This window comes from Manis javanica, chromosome 14 (assembly GCF_040802235.1).
Source record: "Manis javanica isolate MJ-LG chromosome 14, MJ_LKY, whole genome shotgun sequence".
NCBI lineage: Eukaryota > Metazoa > Chordata > Mammalia > Pholidota > Manidae > Manis > Manis javanica.
Genome location: NC_133169.1, coordinates 50619455 through 50637461, shown reverse-complemented (window position 1 = coordinate 50637461; position 18007 = coordinate 50619455). Strand labels below are relative to the sequence as shown.

Genomic DNA, 18007 nt, shown 5'->3' with positions numbered 1-18007 from the left:
TTACTTGACGAGGGCTTCTGCACCGGCGTGTCGGGGTTGGGTCGAGACAGCCACTGAACCACGTAGCTCTTCTTGGAGGGGTCAGAGATGTTTCCTGGAGGGAAGGGAAAGTGACTGTGGCTGCTGGGCCACCAGGCTGGGCCTCACCCACTCACCCCAGGCAGAATGGCTCCACAGTCCCCCGGTGTCCTGGGGAGGGGCCACAGGAGGGCCCCAGCTCCCCAGTGTGGCACCCAATGCCCCCTGGACACAGAGGGGCCCCAAGCCCCCAGTCCAGGTCTACCTCCTCCCTCGCCCTCCCATGCATCCGGGTCTCAGCTACCCAGGTGGCTACAGCTACTGCCCCCACAGGGGCCCTGTGCCTGTGTCTTTGTATTACTCCTGCCCCCCTGCCCACCAGGCTGAGCAGTGCACGACTGTCTGCTCCAGGGGAAACAGGAATTCCAGATCTCCTGCCCCCACCACCAGTGTGGGGTGGGTGGTACACCCGCCCCGAGCTCCCTCCTCTCCTCTGTAGAGGGGATGGACCCATGGCAGGCTCTAGGTCTTGAACTATTATGGGGACCAATGGAGATGATTGCACAGTGGGCACCTGGCAAGGCATCTGCATGCAGAGGGGGTTCTCATGGCTCTGCCTGCAGGGTGCCAGACAGCTCCTACTCGCATGGACACCGCATCCTGCCCAGCTGACCCCTACTGTGCAGTCACTGTGAGCCTGCTTCCCGCCTCCCAGGCCAATAGGGAGTGGCAGGAAGGCAGGGATGGGCTGAGTCCCCTCCATCCTTTACCAGGGCTGGCCCAGAGATGAGGGCAAATGTCAGCTCCTTCCATGACCAGCTAGGGGAGGGTCCCAGCCCCAGCCTGGCAGAGTCCAGCCTCTCCTTCAAGTTCAGGGATGCTGAGTTTGGCCAGTTGTGGGAAGAGCTGCATTTCCCAGACTGGATCTCTCCTATCCCTGCCTGGGCTCACTGCGTGCCGGGGTTGGGGGACCAGGGGCAGCAGAGGGCTTACGGGGACAGGGGCCAAGCCTGCAGATCCTGGCCGTCTCAGGCCGCTCCTCCTGGCAGACTCCGAAGCTGTCATCCAAGGTTCGGCAGAGCACGGGCCGCTCCTGGGTGCCGTTGCCACAGGTTACCGAGCACTGCAGGCGAGAGTCACCAGTCAGGGTCCACCTTGCAGGCTAGGCTGGGCCTGGAAGAGCTCCCCAAGTGTGTGACTCCAGGACACATGGGAGGTGGTGGGAGCAGAAGGAGAAGCATGTGCTAGAGGTCTGCCCTGCCCGGCCACCGCCTCAATCTCCTGCAGCTCACCTCTGAGTTATTAGCTCTCACTGTGTCTGAGTTACGTTAGTGACTATGCAGGGCTGGGCACAGGCCTGGCACTTCTGGGTTCTCAGTGAGCACTTCCCAGCTCTGGCTGGAGGAGGCTTGAGGCCCGGGGCCCCCAGGCAAGCTGTGACCCAGTCCAGGGGGCTTTGGCAGAGAACCCTCTGGACACGGAGCTCTACTCCAGCAGCACCCTCATGACCCCTGTAGCCCAGACCCGTTGGCCTCACGCTTGGGGAGGGCCAAAGGAACCATTACGTCCGGACTACTGGCCCAGCTCACACCTTGGCTCAGCCCGGCCCACAGTCTCAAGTCCTCATCTTGTGTGAGGGAAAGGGTTGACTCAGCAGGCCTGGGTCCATGGGCCATTTTGTCTGGTCAGAGCATGTTTGCACACCCGAGGCCTTGAGTCACACTGTACCCATCTGCCCAGTTAGTTTATACCAACAATGTGATTGATGGTAAGTGCCTGCTTTCCATCTGTGGGTCTGGGGCTTCAGTGACTGGTGTCAGTCATGCAGGCGCTGCATACTTGTGACACACCCCCAGTGAAAACCCTGGACCCCAGGCTCAGGTGGGCTTCCCTGGATGGCAGTGCTCCCGTTGGCTTGGCTGCCCCCAGAGCCACTCCTGCAGCCCGAGACCATCCTCATGCTCTTTCCTGCCCAAGTCTAAGCCCTCCCTTGCTCATGTCCCCTCCTCCAAGCTTGGCTGGCCTAGATCAGGCCTCCAGCCTGGGAGCTGAGAGCCCAGGCCTCCCCTTGAGCCCTGGAGCCTAGGCTCCCCACCCCCCCAACCCCCTTGCCGCCTCTGAGACTCCAGGCCCCTGTAGCACATGGAATAAAGACACACATTCCACCAGGCTTCTCAACACAGTACTGGCCACGTGGTACCTACAGGATGTGGCCCAGTCAAGAAATATACAGGCTGAGGTGGGACGCCCTGGCCGCCTTATCCCACCCAAGCTTTGGGAGCCAAGGGTGCAGGTCTAGAGCACTGGGGTGCTACTTGCCTGGGACCAGGGTCCAGTCCGCCACCGACCAGGGCAGAGCTCACGGTTGCAGGCCCGGCGGCCCTCGGGCCGGGCGTCGTCACAGTGCTTGGTGTGCACAGAGCGGGTGGTGTTGTTGTGCAGCGGCTGAATGCAGCGCACGGAGCGGGTCTGGGTGCCAGTCCGCCCGCAGCTCTGGCTGCAAGACTCCCATTCACCTGTGACCCACCTGCCAGGGCAGAGCGGCACAGTTAGGCCCCCTGAGAACTAGCCTGGTGGTGGCCCGGTGTATGGAAAGAAGGCAGCCTGCTCCCCCGGGGCATCTTCCCCTAATCTCGCTCGGCAGGCCAACTGTGACCCTGCCCGAAGACCTGCTGATGATGAACCCCACGCATGCTGGGACAACAGGGGTGGTGTGAAGTGCTCAGGCCTGAGGGACTTGGCCGGGCTCTCTCCCTTCTTGGGCTCCAGCTCGGCCTTCTGACCTCAGCTTCTGCTGACATCACAAGCGTTTCTGGACAGTGGCGTGGACTCCCTCAGCACCTGTCCTGGAATGGCCCCCACCTGCCTATTTCCAAACCATCTGCAAAAGGAATTGGGGCCCAGAAACTTGGCCCCGCCAAACCTTGGGGCCAGCAGATCAAGGCTGCAGCCTCTGGAATGAACTGCTTGGGAAACACCTACCACAAGGCCAGAATCTAGTCCGACACCCTCTGAGCCTCAGTTTCCCCATGGGAGCTTCACCACTTGTTGCTACTTCTGAGATGCACATTACTGTTTTGGTTTAGCAGGGCTGAAGCAGGGGCATACCACACAGCCTTGCAGCATCTTAGACTCCATCAGATGTGGTGAGTGAGAAAGAATCTGACAGAATCTTGGGGAAAGCAAGGCCCAGAGCTGCTTGGGGGCCCAGCTCCTGCACTTCCTCTAGTGGCCGCAGGCACTCACACAGGCTGAGAGCACTCCTGAGGGTTGCAGGCCCTGCGGATGGCCTTGGGCTTTGTGACGGCGTCGCAGAAGGCCCGGTGCACCATCCTGTGGTCCAGCCTCCGGCGGCAGCCATACTTGGTGAACTGGGAGCCTGAGGAGGAGAGCTCAAGGGGCTCAGTGGGACAGTGCGGCCGCTCTGGTGGGGGGACCCCACCAGCGGTTTCAGGCCCCTTTATCCCACCCTTCTGATGGCGTGGGGTGGGCGTCGGGCGCCAGAACCAGACCTTGGGGTTGTCTAGCCTGGTGCCCAGCCAGCACCCAGGCTAAGGATGGGTGGGGGGCCACACTGAGTACCTGCTCTCTCCCCAGCCCCTTGGCTGGCTCCCTGAGGCAGGCAGCAAGGTTCTATTTTCTCTCACAGCCCTTTATCCACCATGGAGATGACCATGCTTGCGGTCATGGTGTGAGCCAGGAGTTGGCTAAGGGACTGAGGCCTGCAAGGCTCACCCACTACATCTAATGCGGCAGTTCTCAGTGGGGGTGATTTTGCTCCCAGGGACATCTGGCAATGTCTAGGATACTAGTTGTTGTTACAACTGGGGGGCAGGTGCCACTGGCATCTAGAAGAGAGGCCAGGGCTGTGGCTCAACATTCTCAATGCAGGGCTAGGCCCCCAACAGAGAATCATGGAGCCCAGATGTCAGCAGAGACCAAGTCACAGGACCCCAGTCTAGTGGTAGACGTGACCAGATACACCCAGGCAGCCAGACCTGGTCTACGTGTTTGCAGGTGTCTCTAGAAACAGAGGATGGAGGGGCACTGGTTTAATGGGAAGGTGGTGGATGCACAACTTGGGGAGAAGATAGCTCGTGCAAATGCCCTGAGGCAAGAGCACAGTGTGCCCAGAAAAGGCACCCAAGGCCACCTGGCCAGGGTCCAGTAGTGAGCAATCAGTGGTTGCGCCAGTGCCATGGAAGGATTCAGCAAGTTGCCTGAACCTCAGAAACCCTGTAAGGAGAATTTTGTTTTTGATCCCAAGAGCAGGAGCTGCTGAAGACTATGACACTAGGAGAGGACCTTTAATAGGTCACTCAAGGGGAGAGAGTGGACTACACAAGAGCCAGCTGGGGAGTGAGGAGGTGAGCTGGAAGTCAGGAACAGCAGATGGCCCCACAGGGGATGTGGAAGAATGAATCACCAGGACGTGCTGATGGAACCTGGGGGCCCAGAAGGCTCAACAGAAGGCTGGGGGTGCCATCACCCAAGCCGCAGCACTGGAAGAGGAGCTGTCCATCTGGGCTGGGGGTAGGTCTCCCTGCCCTCAGTAAACTCCTTTTTGCCCTGTAGGTGAGGGACCCTGTGTGGTACCTGAAGGAGGTCTGTCCTGGCCAACTGCTCCCCAGGCCAAGCTATCTTCTCCTGCCTGCAGGAGCAGTGACTACACTGGGAAGATCGGAATCCCCTGGCCATCTGTATGTCCCACGCAGCTGTGAACCTTTTGAGGTCCTGGGCAGCTGGACCCCTTCTGCACCAGCCCTGCCCCAGGAAGCTCCAGGAGGCCCTTCGGAACCAGCACAGGGCAGGACCTCTGCCAAGGGGCCCATCACCAGCATCCAGTGCATCCCAGATGTCTCCTGTGCCCTCCCTCAGGACGCCATCCAAGCCATCTTCACATGAGCGCTGCTAGCCAGCCCCTCTGCCCACTGCCAGGCTGGCATTGTCTAAGCCTCACACGTGCCCCTCTGGCTGCCTGCTGCCCAGAGCACCCATCCTTCCTCTCCACTTGGCTGCTTCCCAGGCAGGGCCAGGAGCTTGTCATCCAGGCAGAGGCCCCTCCTTGGCCTTCCTAGTCCCTGGGGCCAGTCTTCTTAAGCCGGGCACATCCCTTGGGCCAGGCAGTCAGCAGGGCAAGTTCAGGAAGCTCCTTGTCCAGAAGACCCCTCTTGCTCAGCCCCCAACCTCTTCTGGGACCCCAGCTATGACAGGGCTTCTCACCTCCGCCACAGGGCTTGGAGCAGGGTGACCACTTCTTCAGCGCCCATTCATAGCCCATGGAGTCGTCTTCCAGGACATTGTTGCCATCCACGTTGAGCGAGTCCTCGTGGATCATGTACTTGTATGTCAGCGAGATCCGGGTATCTCCCTGAGGGATGACCTGCACCCGGAGATGGCCATGAACATGTCTGCCCCACCCTCCATCCTTCCTCAGTCAGTTTAGAAATGTCAGCCCAAGATATACGTACAGCCAATTCTCATTATTCGAGGTAGTTCTGTTCTAACAAGTCCCTGGGGGGGTTGCCAATATTGAACCACTGCTCACAGGAGAACACAGGGCCAGCCTCTAGCCAAGAGATTTTCATTAACTGTCAATATATAGCTTTGTTTTATGTGTGTTTCTGATTAGTGGCACCTTTTTTGACATCTTTTGTTAACTCCCGAACTTCAACCCCACGGCCAGCGCGCTGTGACTCGGGGCCGCATGAAGCTCCTCTAATGTATACACCTGCTCCGTGGGGCATGCCACCGCGTCTCCTGCTCAGGAAGGCCACTCAGCGCATCAGCACTGCCCTTGGGGCCACATGAAGCAGCAAAGTCACCCCAAAAAGCATAACAATGCAAAAAACTATATTTATATTTAGTAGCACTAAATACACTGTGAACAGGACAAGTGTTTGCAGTTTGCAAGCTGGAACCAAGAAGCAGAATGTGGCTGTGGCCTGTGGCCCCATTAAATATTTCAGTGCCCCTGAGGCACAGCCCATACTGATGGGATCACATTTCAGCAACAGGTGAATTCCCCAACGCCGGAGCAGCAGCAGCTGTGGCCCAACAGTCCACGCCGGCACAGGTCCCCAAGGGCATCCTGCAATGACGAAGTCCTGCTGGCGGGGCAAGTGAGTGGCACAGAACACAGAGAACTGGCCCCACTGGTGCTTGCCCAGGTATAGTGTGCTGGGTCCTGGCACCTAAACCCAACCGCAGGGCACTCACCTAAGCAGAGGGGCTGAAGGCACCTGAGCCTTATCTGTAGTGTTCTAACTTTTTTTAAACAGATAAAATACTTGAGCAACTAAAATTAATTTTTAGGAAGTAATTAGGAAATTAATCCCCCTCTGGACTCCCATCCCCAGGAGCAGCCTGTAGTCTTGGACTCAGGAAACCCGGGGTCCAGTCCTACTCAAGGGCAGAGATCAGTGTGTCCTGAGCCTGGCAGCCTAACCGAAGCACCGTGGGTCACCCCTGGGCCCTGCGGGGTCTGGATGTGAACAGGCATGATGACAGGTGGCTAGGAATGCCACTCAGAGGAAACCAAGAGCCTTAGAGGGGAGAGTTTGCTGGCAGTCACCAGGGGGTTGACACAGGGCTCGGAGCCCTGACTTGAGGCTCCGTATCTGCTCTGCACTGACACAGAAATGGAGACCCTTGGTCCAGAGGGGCTGTTCAGAGCATGGCCTGAAGGATGGGGTAGCTCAGGGCTCCTGGGTACCACCCCCCTCCATCCCGTGCCTTCCCCAGTGGCTGCTTGCCTCCACCTCCCACCTGGCAGCCTGGCCTGGCCCTGCACGGACTTACCAGCACGGTGATGGTGCCGTGAAGGGGGCCCGTGGTCTGCAGCATCTCCCGGCCGTCCTCATCCCGGTACTCCCACTCCACCCCCATGGCGATGAAGGACTTGGGGCTGGGATCCACCTCGTTCTCGTCATTCAGAATGAACTTGCCTGTCTCCAGGTTCTTGACGGCTGAGAATGGCAGAAGACAGGCCCCGCCCCATGATGACCGGAGGCAGTGTCCGGGAGCCTGAGGGGAGGCTGGGAGGGTCTGCTGGTTCGGAGTGGTCAGGGGAGCAGTGGGAGGGGAGCCCCTCATCTCTACAGCTGCCCCCTGCCCTGCCAGGGGCCCGTTTGTGCCACTGAAGGTGCCAGCACCTCGGGAGTGTGCCTTGCCCTTTGCCACTCCTCCAGAAGCAGATTTTCCCCCCGCTTGCCTTTTTACCTGGCCCAGAGCCCTTTCCTGGACCTGCCCCACAGGCCCTGAAGGTACAGGTCCTCTGCTCAGCAGCCATCAAGGCCGCCTCCCCTCCGTCTCCTCGGAGCACTCAGAGACACTCCCCTCCCTGCTCCAGGGGTGCAGGGCAAGCTAGAGGCCAGGGGCAGGGCTGGGTGGGGGCTTCCTGCCACGGGGTGAACGTATGTAAACTGAAAAGCAAGGTCTCCCCACCCCATCAGTAACTGGGGCCCCACCAGTTCCACACACTCCCAAAGAGGCCTGGCCTGATGGGGGGCCCTTGGGCCACTGGACATCCACAGAGAATGTCTAGGAGCTGAGAACCCAGCCAGTCTGCAAGCCCCATGCTTCCCACAGTGGCTACTGGGGGGCTGCCGGATGATTTTTGGGGGGCCACTGACAGTGCAGGAACATTACAGTATCACAGCAAGGACACTGTCACCTGTATGGGTCTCCTGTAATCCCCTGTTCACATGGCAAACAAAGCCTCAGCAGTGCCAGGAGGTCCTCAGCCTGTCACTAAACCTCACTCCTTTGGTTCAGAGATGGCCTCAGACCCAGAGCCTTTAGCAGGAAACTTTCTGTAGAAGTGTCTTTTTTTCCTCCCTGGAACCAACTGTTATATTTATCTTTCATTTAAAGCTAGTGGTACTGGCTTTGCATTTTGGGTAGCAATATAAACTTTCCTCTTAAAACAAGGGAGACAGGGAAATGCATATTAAAGATAGTGGTGTGTTCATTGCATGTTGGCAAAGGTGCCAGACGGTGGCAGTCAGGGAGCCGTTGATCCAGGACACAAGGAGGAAGGTGGGGCCTTTAAACTGGGGAAGGGACTTATCCAAGGTCCCACCAGTGACCCCCCACATCACTTCCGACTTCAGCGGCACAGCCACCCAGGATGTAGGGCCTAGATGCTTTGGGGGAAGGCAGAGGATGGGTGAAGCCCCTGCAGGAGGTCCTGGGCAGTCTCCGAGCCCAGTCATGCAGGCAGGGGCTGTCACATGTGGGCAGTGGTGCCTGGAGTTGTTAGAACATCCAGATTTCCAAGAGACGCCAGAAAGCCCTACTCCAAGTAGAATCCCTTGATTCTAACTTGAAACTAACTTGAAAATATGCAAATACACTGTGTGGGCCCATCTCCTGGCTGGGCTCTGCCTTACTTCCTCTTACAGTGGATGTGGGGGTCCATTCCCCGACTCTGGCCTTTGGCCTTGAGACGGGGTTGGGGGAACAGGGTATAGGGAGTCACTGTTAAGTAGGCTGGGACGTGGCACATCCTGCCTCTGCCTTGGCCAGGGGAGCCTCTGATTCCAGCTCCTGGTGGGGGTTGGCTGCAGGAAAGGGCCACCAGGTGGGCTGGGCCAGGGATGTGGGGTGGGGCTGCAGCCACCCCTCCTGGCGTGGCCTCTGGCCCCCAGGCACGCTGGCCATCCCCAGAATTGCCAGGCTGTGGAGATGCTGTTTTCCAGGTCCTGGGACTCACCCAGGTGGTGGCCGGTGGTGTCTGCTTCCTGGATGAGCAAGTGTCTGGCTCCCGCAGGGATCTCAAACATCTTGATGTAACCTTGGTTGGAATGTGGGGAGACAAAACCAAATGAGAGGGGAGAGGCCACTTGAATTCCCACAAGGCATGGGGGGCCTCACCCTCAAAGGTGGTTACAGAGGCCCCATGTCTGGTGGGCCTTGATAGCTCACCCCCAGAGGGGATGACGGGAAAGCCACTGCATCTCAGCTGGCCTCAGCCCTCTGCTCAGCTTCAAATCCCAGGTGCTTCCTCGGCCTTCTCCACTGAGAACTCACCAGGAACCTCATGGAAGGGCCTGGAGTCACTCCTGGGCATGAAGCTAAGGTACCACATGCAGGAGGGAGGCTAGACAAACGACTTGCTCTCCGTGGACCCAAGCCACTTAACTGCAAACTTATCGGCTGGCGTGGGGCTGTGGTGAGGACCAGCCCCCAGCCCCAGCCCCAGCTCTGAAAGAGGTCTGGCAGGTCTGTTCCAGGGCCTTCTAACAGGCCCACCCTGCCGGCTCCTCCCAGTGCCAGCATGGCTGTGTGGATCCATCAGTGGCTGCAGGCCCACCCAGAGGGCCAAGGGGGAGCTGGACTCTGGCATGAGGCTCACCCAGAGGGCTGTCTTCCCAGAGCCCAGGTTGGCTAGGGACCCCAAGTTCTTCGAACCCAACCTGGGGCCCTGGAGCCCAGTAAGTCCTGTTGACAGGCAGCTGGGGCAGGAGCAAGGGATCCACAGGCTGATGGGGTGGCCCTGGTGGGCAGGGGAGGGTGCACTCTGCAGGCCCTGCTCTTGAATAAAGATTTCTAAGACCCACCGTGTGCACTTGTTCCTCAGTACTCTCTGCACTGACCCTTATCTCCCTGCTCCCACCTGCCCTAGAGCCCGACTCAAGCTACCCCTGACTCAGGGTTCTCCCTCCACCTCTCACACCCGCCTTGCCTCCTGCCAGGTGCTGCAGACACTCAGGCCCCAGGGGCTGGCGGGAGGGGCTCACTCACCGAGCTTCTTGGGGGAGCGGGAGAAGGTGCCCTTGACCACTTTGCAGTGGCTGTTGTCCCCACCGCACACGCCACACTTGTCCTCCTGCTTGCTGGAGCCGATCACTCCATCACAGCCCACTTTCTGCAGGGGGAGGAGGTACAGTGAATATTTGAGAGCCCCCCATTTGGGCCCTGGTCTGACCTGTGCCCCCAGGGCCCTGGTGCCTGCTCTCTCCACAGCCCAGGTCTGGGCATTCCTTAGCAGCTCCCAGCGTAGGGGAAGGAGATGGAGCTTTGGAGCAAGACAAACCCTGTGTGCTCCCCAGGAGGCACCCCACCACTGAACCTCATTCACTTGTTTGGACAATGTGGCCTTAGAGGGCTCTGCGCAGCTAAAGAGGGCCACCTCCCAGACTGTACTGGCCCAGCAAGCAGGCCTTCAAATGAATATTTCTGTCCTGATGGCTAAATCAGACGTGGCCCCTGCCCCTTCTCCTGGGACGGCTATATAGGGCAGCCCCTCCAGGGCTCCTACCCAAAGTTTAGGCCTGGATGTCCCCAAGAACACAATGTCCTCTTCAGTCTGTCTTCAGGGTGTCTGGGCAGGAGGTGACAAGAGTTGGTGGGGACAATGCTGCTTTCATTCTCTCAATGAATCGATGTTGCCCACTCCAGTAGTGAAATGTATTCCACTCTGAGTGGGGACATTCTTTTGCCCAGGGCTACCAGGCAAAGGGAATAACAAATCTGGGTTCCTTTACTCTCTCAAGCTCTGGCAGCACTCCCTTCCCAGGGCCGTGGAAGCTGCTCGGGAAGCAGCCCCTGCCTGACAATGACTCTGGGCCCCTGCCAGAGGTGCTTCCACTCATGCCCACTCCCAGCACTCTCCCAGCTGCTCGGGGGAGATGACCTCCTCTGGGCTGCTCTGCTCTGCCTGCCCGTCCTGGTGTGCATCATAGCATCATAGGCTTCCCTCTTTGCTTTGGCTGCCAGGGAGCTCAGAGCCAATTTTCCCCTCAAAAGCCTCCTGCCACCACCTCTAGAGACACTCACTTCCTCTCCCTTTGTGCTTTCATTCCTGACTTTTGTCTTACAAGCAATTTGAGGGCAGGGCTACAGAGCAGGGGTGCATGCACCACTTTTGAAGGGTGGGTAAACATAGTTGGTCTTTGGTTTTATCCATCTATAGGTGGTCATAAGCCTTTTGAATCATTTTTGGAAGTGAGGAGGGTGAAAAACAGTAAAATGAACACGCTGACTTTTAATGATCCCTGAGGGGAAAAAATTAGCAAAGGAAGCCACTGTGACATACCAGAGGCAGAAAACAGCTGAAAGCACTGGTCTTTTAAGGGAGAGAAGCCTGAGCTAAGAGCACAAAGCTGCCTCTTTCAGGCCGTGTGGTCTTAGAGGGGCGTGCTGCTCAAACTCTGAGTGTGTTTCCATGTTTGTATCATGGAGTCAGAGCAGCCCGGCCTACGGGGCTATTGTGATGTGAGGGGACAGTCCTTGTAAACAGTCCCACGTGCCTGGCACAGGGCATGGCCAGGCAGGACACTCCCCAGTGAGGAGGCTGCTCCAGTATCCCACTGGAGGGGAACTAGTGCTCCGGTTTCCTGCAGTACAAAGCAGGAGTGGGAAGCCTCAGAGCTGCAGAGACAGGTGGGTGCCAACACACGCTTTCAGGAGGCAGAGAGCAAAGCTGCGTGTCCGGCAGCTGGTCCCCAGACTCAAGCTGGCTTGCCGGCAGCCAGCCCACCTGGGGTCCCGTTCATTAGGTGAGGACCAGCTCTGGTTTAGAAGCTCTTCACCCACTCCTCTGCTCTTCCTGAAAAGACTGGCAGCCCGTGTACCAAGACACTAAGTGGAAAGTCAAGCAGTTGGAAGAAGAGGTGGATGCCCCGACAGGAAAAATGAAGCCAACATGCTTTGTTGCAAAACACTTGCTCTGAGATTTTGTTCTGTGAGGCACAGAATGAGAGCAAAGGAAAGGAGAGCAAATTAGCTACTTGATCTGTAAAACCTAGAGAGAGATGAAGATGGCCTGTCACTGTTTTGCCTTGATTTGAAGACACGTGTTTTTCATTTTCTGTTATTTCTGAAATCAGGGTTTGTCTAACAGCCACTGTCGAAAGGACCTGCCTGCCACCTACAGGAGTGTAAGACACAGTGGGCTTTCATCTGGGCCAATGCTGCTGCCCATCCCAGGTGGTGTGAACACCCAGGCCTAGGCAGAGTCAGGCTGGCGCAGGGGTATGCATCTGAACTAAGGGAAAATGATGCTAAGACTTTAAGTGGAAAATGAAGCTCAGGATCCTTCTACGGGCCTGAAATCTCCCTTCAGACCTTATAGGGGTTCACAGCTCGGGTTGGGGATGGCCTGTGTCTGTGTGCCAAGGGGCTCTGAGTGACCCCTGCCGGCTATCACCAAGATCAGGGGAGGCTGACAGCTTGACTCTGCTGCAGTTCAAGCCAAGGTGGGAGATGCTGGTAGCAGGAGGGGTGGCGGACCGGGAGTGTCTGTCACACAGGGAGGCTGCATAGTAGAGGAGCTGTTTTCCTTCCTTCTGATCTGATGGAAATCCTATCCATGACTTGTCAGACCAGGAAATGTGCTAGCTTCTCTCACTTTCTCCATTCCATTGTGGTTCTGGATGACCTGTTTGGTAGCATGTTGTTACTTTATCAAGGCAGTGGACTGTGCCCTGTTCTGAAACAGAATGACCCTCTCAGCCTTACTTAATTCGTGGTCTCTTTTCATTCCCTGCTGTGTGTGTGTGCATGCAGACACGTGCGTGCACATCTTTACTCTCTGGATGTGTCTCTTGCTGTCATTTTATTTTTTAACCTTCCTGAATCATCGTGTTTGATATTCTCTAACTGGCAGCATCCCCTTGGTTATTATTTTTCAACCCAGAATTGGATTCTTTAAAAAGAAGTTTCACATTCGCTTGTACTGTTGGGACTCACATTCAGTCTGACTACTGCCTGTGTCTTGTGCATTTCTGATCTTTCTGTTTCCTTTGTTTGCTAGCTTCTGCAATGTGATCATATATAAATGTAAATACCTGTTTTCTAATTACACAGAAATCTATCATTCTGCTGTTATCCTTCAAAATCACTACTAATTAGTGAAATACTTGACCTATTTATTCTTTAATTATCTGTCAGGAATGAAGCTCCAGTCACTCCCACTAAGATGGTAACAAGCTCTGACTTGTCTGCTATGTTTGCAACCATATTTACCACTGCTGTTTAAAGCTACTTCCAAGCTAAGTGCTCACTGACTGTTTTAGTCATGCTTTTAAAAAATTTTTTTGTGCCTTATGATGTTTTGACATCTTAGAAAACTTGCTGGCCAAGGAGGTCTGCCCCTCCCAGGACTAGCCAATTCTTAGAGACAGCAGAGGGCCCTGAGCATGACTTTCATACGCGAACCAGCCAGTCCCCCCAGCCACCCCCTTTATCCATCGCTCACACACTAACCCAGCAGTTCCCCTGTCTGAGATCATCCCAGGGCAGGTCGCAGGACATGAGGGGCCCACACCCTACAGCATAGAACCTGCCAGGATCACTCAAACCAGTCCATCCTAAACCGTTCACCATGTCCTGCCCTGCCTTCCCCAAGGGAACCCCACTAAAAGCTCCAGCCTAGGCTTTCCCCCACTCCTTTCTGCCTCCTGACCAAACCTGGTGCTTCCCCACGTGGCTGTGCATAGTGTTGGCCCTTCTCCCAGGACTGGTCAAACCTTGCCTCTCAGTCCCTCCCTAAATTAAAATCCCATGGGTACAAAGGAGACACTGTGTTTGTTTCTGAGAATTCAGTTTTACCATCTGTGCAGACTGTGACGCCTGCCCCCATGCCAGACTCAAGCAGAGCCAGCCTCCTCCCGGGCCCCAGCTGCACCACATCTCTAAGCCGCCTCCTTCACAGTGGGCTTTGGTCCAGCTGCATGGAAAGAAGCCCAGAGCCCACCACCAGCTGCCCAGCACCCCACCTCCTTGCTCTTTGGCCTCCACTTCCCCTCCAGGGGTGCCTGTGGCACTCTGTCAGGCTTTCTGCCACAGACTTCCTTGGGGCAATCATTTCTCAGGAAACCAGCCTTTATCATACCTACAACCATCCTGTCTACATAGACACACAGAGGCTGAGGCTTCCAGCTATTTCCAGGGAGCCTGGCAGAGAGCAAGTCCATGCTCATGTTACTGTCACACACCAAGATACCCCTACAGTTGTTTCTTGTGATATCCTAAAATTGAAGCCAAAGATGTAATAACAGGAAACACACTGGGATGTTTCTACAGAGAGCCAAATCAGCGAGTGCCATGGTGGGCGACCCTGATCAAGAATAAGCTGTCTGGGGCCCAGCAGAGCACAAGGATGTGGCAGCACCTTACACAGGGTCACCTGTGGGCCATGTGCCTCAGAATCACCTGGAGAGCTTGTAAAGTTCTTGTTCCCGGGCCCCAGCTTGACAGATGGAGTCAGAATCTCCAAGCTTCTCTGAATATGAGAAGCCCCAAGTTCTCTGGGTTCTCAAGTGTGGGAACCCCTGGCCAGGGAAGGGATACAGCACTTGCTGAGAGACTGCCCTGTGCCAGGTGCTGTTTCCAACACTTTCCATGCTTAACCTCATGAAACCTCCTGATAACCCCAAGAAGCTGAGCCCAGGCCGTGTTCGGCATGCTCCCTCAGCGTGCTCCTGCCTCGGGGCACTCACCCTGCAGTCCCCGCGCACACAGAGGCTGAAGGCGTCCTTGTAGGAGCAGCGCGTCCCATCGTGCACCATGCGCTTCATGGACACCACCTCCCCGGTCTCCTTGGACTCACAGTAGAGGTGGCATCTCTCCTTGACTGGAAGGGAAGCACCAGGGTGTCAGGTGGGAGAGCTTGCTGCCCACCCACTTCCTTCCCAAGTTGGCTCAAGAGAAGCTCCATGTGAGGGAGAAACTCCCGGGAGGGCCTTAGGACCCTGGGGGCTGGGAGAGGAAAGAAAAGGGGGAGGTCTGCCTCAGCACTTCCGACCCTGGGGTGTTGAATTTAGGAAGAAATTTTTCCAGCTGCGCAGGGGCTGTTTTTGGTGGTGGAGTCTCAGATCCTTGAAAATCTGATGACCTTTCCCACTAACCACAGCCTCCTTCCGAGGATGCTGTCAGAGCACGTGCCCTGCACACGGCCGCCCAATGCCTGGAAGGAATGGAAACTCTGTTTAAAATTCAGGAGGGAGAGGAGGACACGAATGGAATACAAATTTGGCCCTACCCGCAGCCACCACACTTTTCAGGTTCGTGAGCCAATAAATGTAATACTTAAACTAGATCGAGTCACTCTTTGTACATGTGGAACGGAAGAGTCCCGACTGGAATACTAGGCCAGAGATAAATTGGTTACTGCGCAGGAATCTCAGCTCCGCCTCCGCCTCGCGCCCCGCAGCTCAGCGGGCCTGACCGCCGCACCTCCAGCCTCGTCCGCCAGGTGGCGCCTGGGGGAGCCTGGCAGCCCTGCATTCTTGGCTTGGGTCCAGTTTTCTGGCTCCTCTGGGATTGCAGTTTCGCGGTGAACCCCCAGCCCCACCCAGGACTGGGCCTGGCGGCCACACGGGCCAGGGCGGGCTCTGCGGGCAGCCCAGTGCGGCCGGAGCTGGCCCACGCAGCACCAGCGGCGCAGGACAGCACAGCCCCGCCCGCCGCTCTGGGCTCACCGTCCCGGTGCTCGTGAGGCAGCCAGTGGTGCTGGGCATTGCCGTGCTCGAAGTACAGGTCCCACTGCCGGCACTGCTCTTCGCGGAAGTCGGCCAGCGGGTCGGGGCAGTCCTGGGAGTTGCAGAGCTGGATATCGTAGCCAAGGCCTGAGCACGTGCGGCCTCCGTTAGCCGGGCTGGAGGAGAAAGCAAAGGCCTTGCGTCTCTGTGCCACCCGGAAGAGGTCAGCACTCCGGCTGCTTGTGGGGTTGGTTCTGGGGATCCCTGAGTTCTAGGCGTTGGGGGTCAGCTCTGATGAGTGAAGGGACCCAGCGCTGCCCTGTCCCAGCTGCAGACCTGGGCAATCTCCAGCCTCCTGGCCCCAGGGCATTTAGTATGCAGAGGCTGATAATCCGCCCCCTCCCGCGTCTTGACGGTCCCTTCCCGCAGCTCCTATGCTGTGACTGGGGGATTAGGTCCCGCCTCCTGGCCCCCACCCCTACCATTGCTGTAAGCCCCAGGATGGAGGAGCTGTGTGTGTCTCCTCCACATATGGGCCTGGTCCTGACACACAGCGGGAACTCAAAGGGCAATTCTGAATTAGCAGAGAGCAAGGGTCCAGCATGCCCTGGACACTCCTGGCTTTCCTCCATTCAGAGAATTTGGGCTGCTGTTTCTGCAATTCTCTCACTTCAGTTTGGGTGGCCCCAGTCCACACAGCATTAGGTGGAAGGCCTGCACCTCACAGTGCCACCTGCCAGTTGTGTCAGAGGCCCCACCTCAGCTTTGAGCAAAAGTCCTGCTCTGCCTGCGACAAGCAGTGGCAGCTGCTCACAGTGGACAAGAAAAGAGACCAGCTTCCCGGAGGCCCCTCGCACAGTGCCATGTCCTTGAGGGGAAGCTGGCAGAAAAGATATAAGAAATTTGTGGAGAAAGAACTGAGAGGCCTCAGTGCTTGGTGGACAGGATGACAGAGCAACTAGGTTTGCACCAGGGCCACGGATGGGACCACAGACCAGTGACAAACCCACAAGAGCATCACCAGAAGGGGGTGCAGGTCTGGGTGCTGGTGTGGGAAGCCTGGGGACATCGGGGCAGCAACTGCTGGAACAACAGCAGAAAGTGGGTGTGGTGTCCCTGCCACCCCTAGCCAGCCCAGGCAGGGGCTGTACAATTTCAAGGGAAATCCACGCGAAGTCCAAAAGAGAATGTGAACAGGAGGAGGCGGGGGAGGAAGAGCAAGTGGAGATCTGGAGACTGTAGATTGTTTCCAGTTTTACAGTTGCGGGAGTTGCAGAGCAAGGAGCACAGAAGCATGCGGCATCAGGGCCTGGATGCCAAGGGGGTAAAGCCAAATCTGCTCTCTCTGCAGCCTGGATGTTACTCCATCAGCACTTGTGGTATAATGATCTATAAAAAAATTACATATATGGTCATCAGATGACCAAAGTACATTTCTCATGCATATCTGGTCTTCATCCACAGTTCCTGGAGATGCTTCAGAGCCAGAAAGGGGAAGTGGATGTCTTGTTATTAATGAAGGTGACTTTTGGACCCCACCCAAGGGCGGGGGCAGTTGCAGCAACGTGATTAGACATTTCGAATTTTCAGTCCCACCACTGACTCTGGTGATCGAAGAGTGGCTGGAGGTTGAATCAGTCAATGGTCAGGACCGAGTCAATCATGACTGTGTAATGAAGCCTGTACAAAAATCCAAGAGGAGTGCACGCAATTTAATTAGTAATTTAAAACCTATACACGCTTATGTTACTCTACAAGATTCCATGTTTTCTTCCGTCTGCTACTTCTATAGCTTCTCTTCTTCCTTCATAATTACAACCCCTAAGTAGAATTCGCGCCTCATATCGAAAGTACCGAGTATCATAATTCTTCCAAGTGGTAAAGATACCTCAAGACAAATGCTGGGCATAGAAGCCACAGGGCATAAATCTGCAAAAAAGTAAAAAGCTAACCTTTTCAAACAATATGGCTTCTCTCTCACTTACCAACCTTATATTTCCCTGTATGGCCCGGGAAGATGACTGGTTAGCCAGAGACGGGTAAGATTCCTCAAGGGAGGAACAACCTAAGACAGGCACAGTTGCAGGGGGGCCATCAGGTGAGAAATTGGGGATCAACAGAGGTGAGGCTTAGAACCTCACCCCCCCTGTTTTGAGAGAAATCTTCTGCATCCATGGATGTTTTGTTGCCCTTGTCTAGCTTGGATTAATACTTAGTCTATAGGCACACACCTGATCATCTACATTTGCCCTCTTACAGCACTAAACTATGTTTTCTACCTTTATCTTGCATCTACATACCACTTCAGCATTTTATTAAAAATAATAACAATAACAATAATAATAATAAGGAGAAATGTGGGATTCACATATAAATCAAGTATAAAAATCAAACGAATAATCATAACTGGCCTGATTGTTTATAGTTCATGATGCGTGATCAAAACCGAAAGTTTCTGTGATGACTGCCCTTGCACTGTTCACCATTTAAGAACCTGTTCACTATGTAAGAACTTGTTCGTTATGCTTCAGAAGATTGGAGACTGTTGAGAATTAGGCTTG

At 55.9% G+C, this 18007-nt stretch overlaps 1 protein-coding gene across 2 annotated transcripts in view; it reads right to left on the bottom strand.

Annotated features, from left to right (window-relative positions):
• The window catches only part of ADAMTS2 (ADAM metallopeptidase with thrombospondin type 1 motif 2), a 221152-nt gene that overhangs the window by 7153 nt on the left and 195992 nt on the right, over window positions 1–18007 (bottom strand). For both annotated transcript variants that reach the window (XM_037002116.2, XM_017657011.3), the window contains exons 12-21: window positions 15447–15622; window positions 14466–14599; window positions 9766–9889; window positions 8735–8815; window positions 6820–6986; window positions 5242–5401; window positions 3265–3397; window positions 2338–2545; window positions 1012–1141; window positions 5–94 (exon numbers count right to left, since the gene is read on the bottom strand). In XM_037002116.2, the coding sequence (XP_036858011.1) occupies window positions 5–94; window positions 1012–1141; window positions 2338–2545; window positions 3265–3397; window positions 5242–5401; window positions 6820–6986; window positions 8735–8815; window positions 9766–9889; window positions 14466–14599; window positions 15447–15622 (1403 nt within the window). The remainder of the gene's footprint in view (window positions 1–4; window positions 95–1011; window positions 1142–2337; window positions 2546–3264; window positions 3398–5241; window positions 5402–6819; window positions 6987–8734; window positions 8816–9765; window positions 9890–14465; window positions 14600–15446; window positions 15623–18007) is intronic.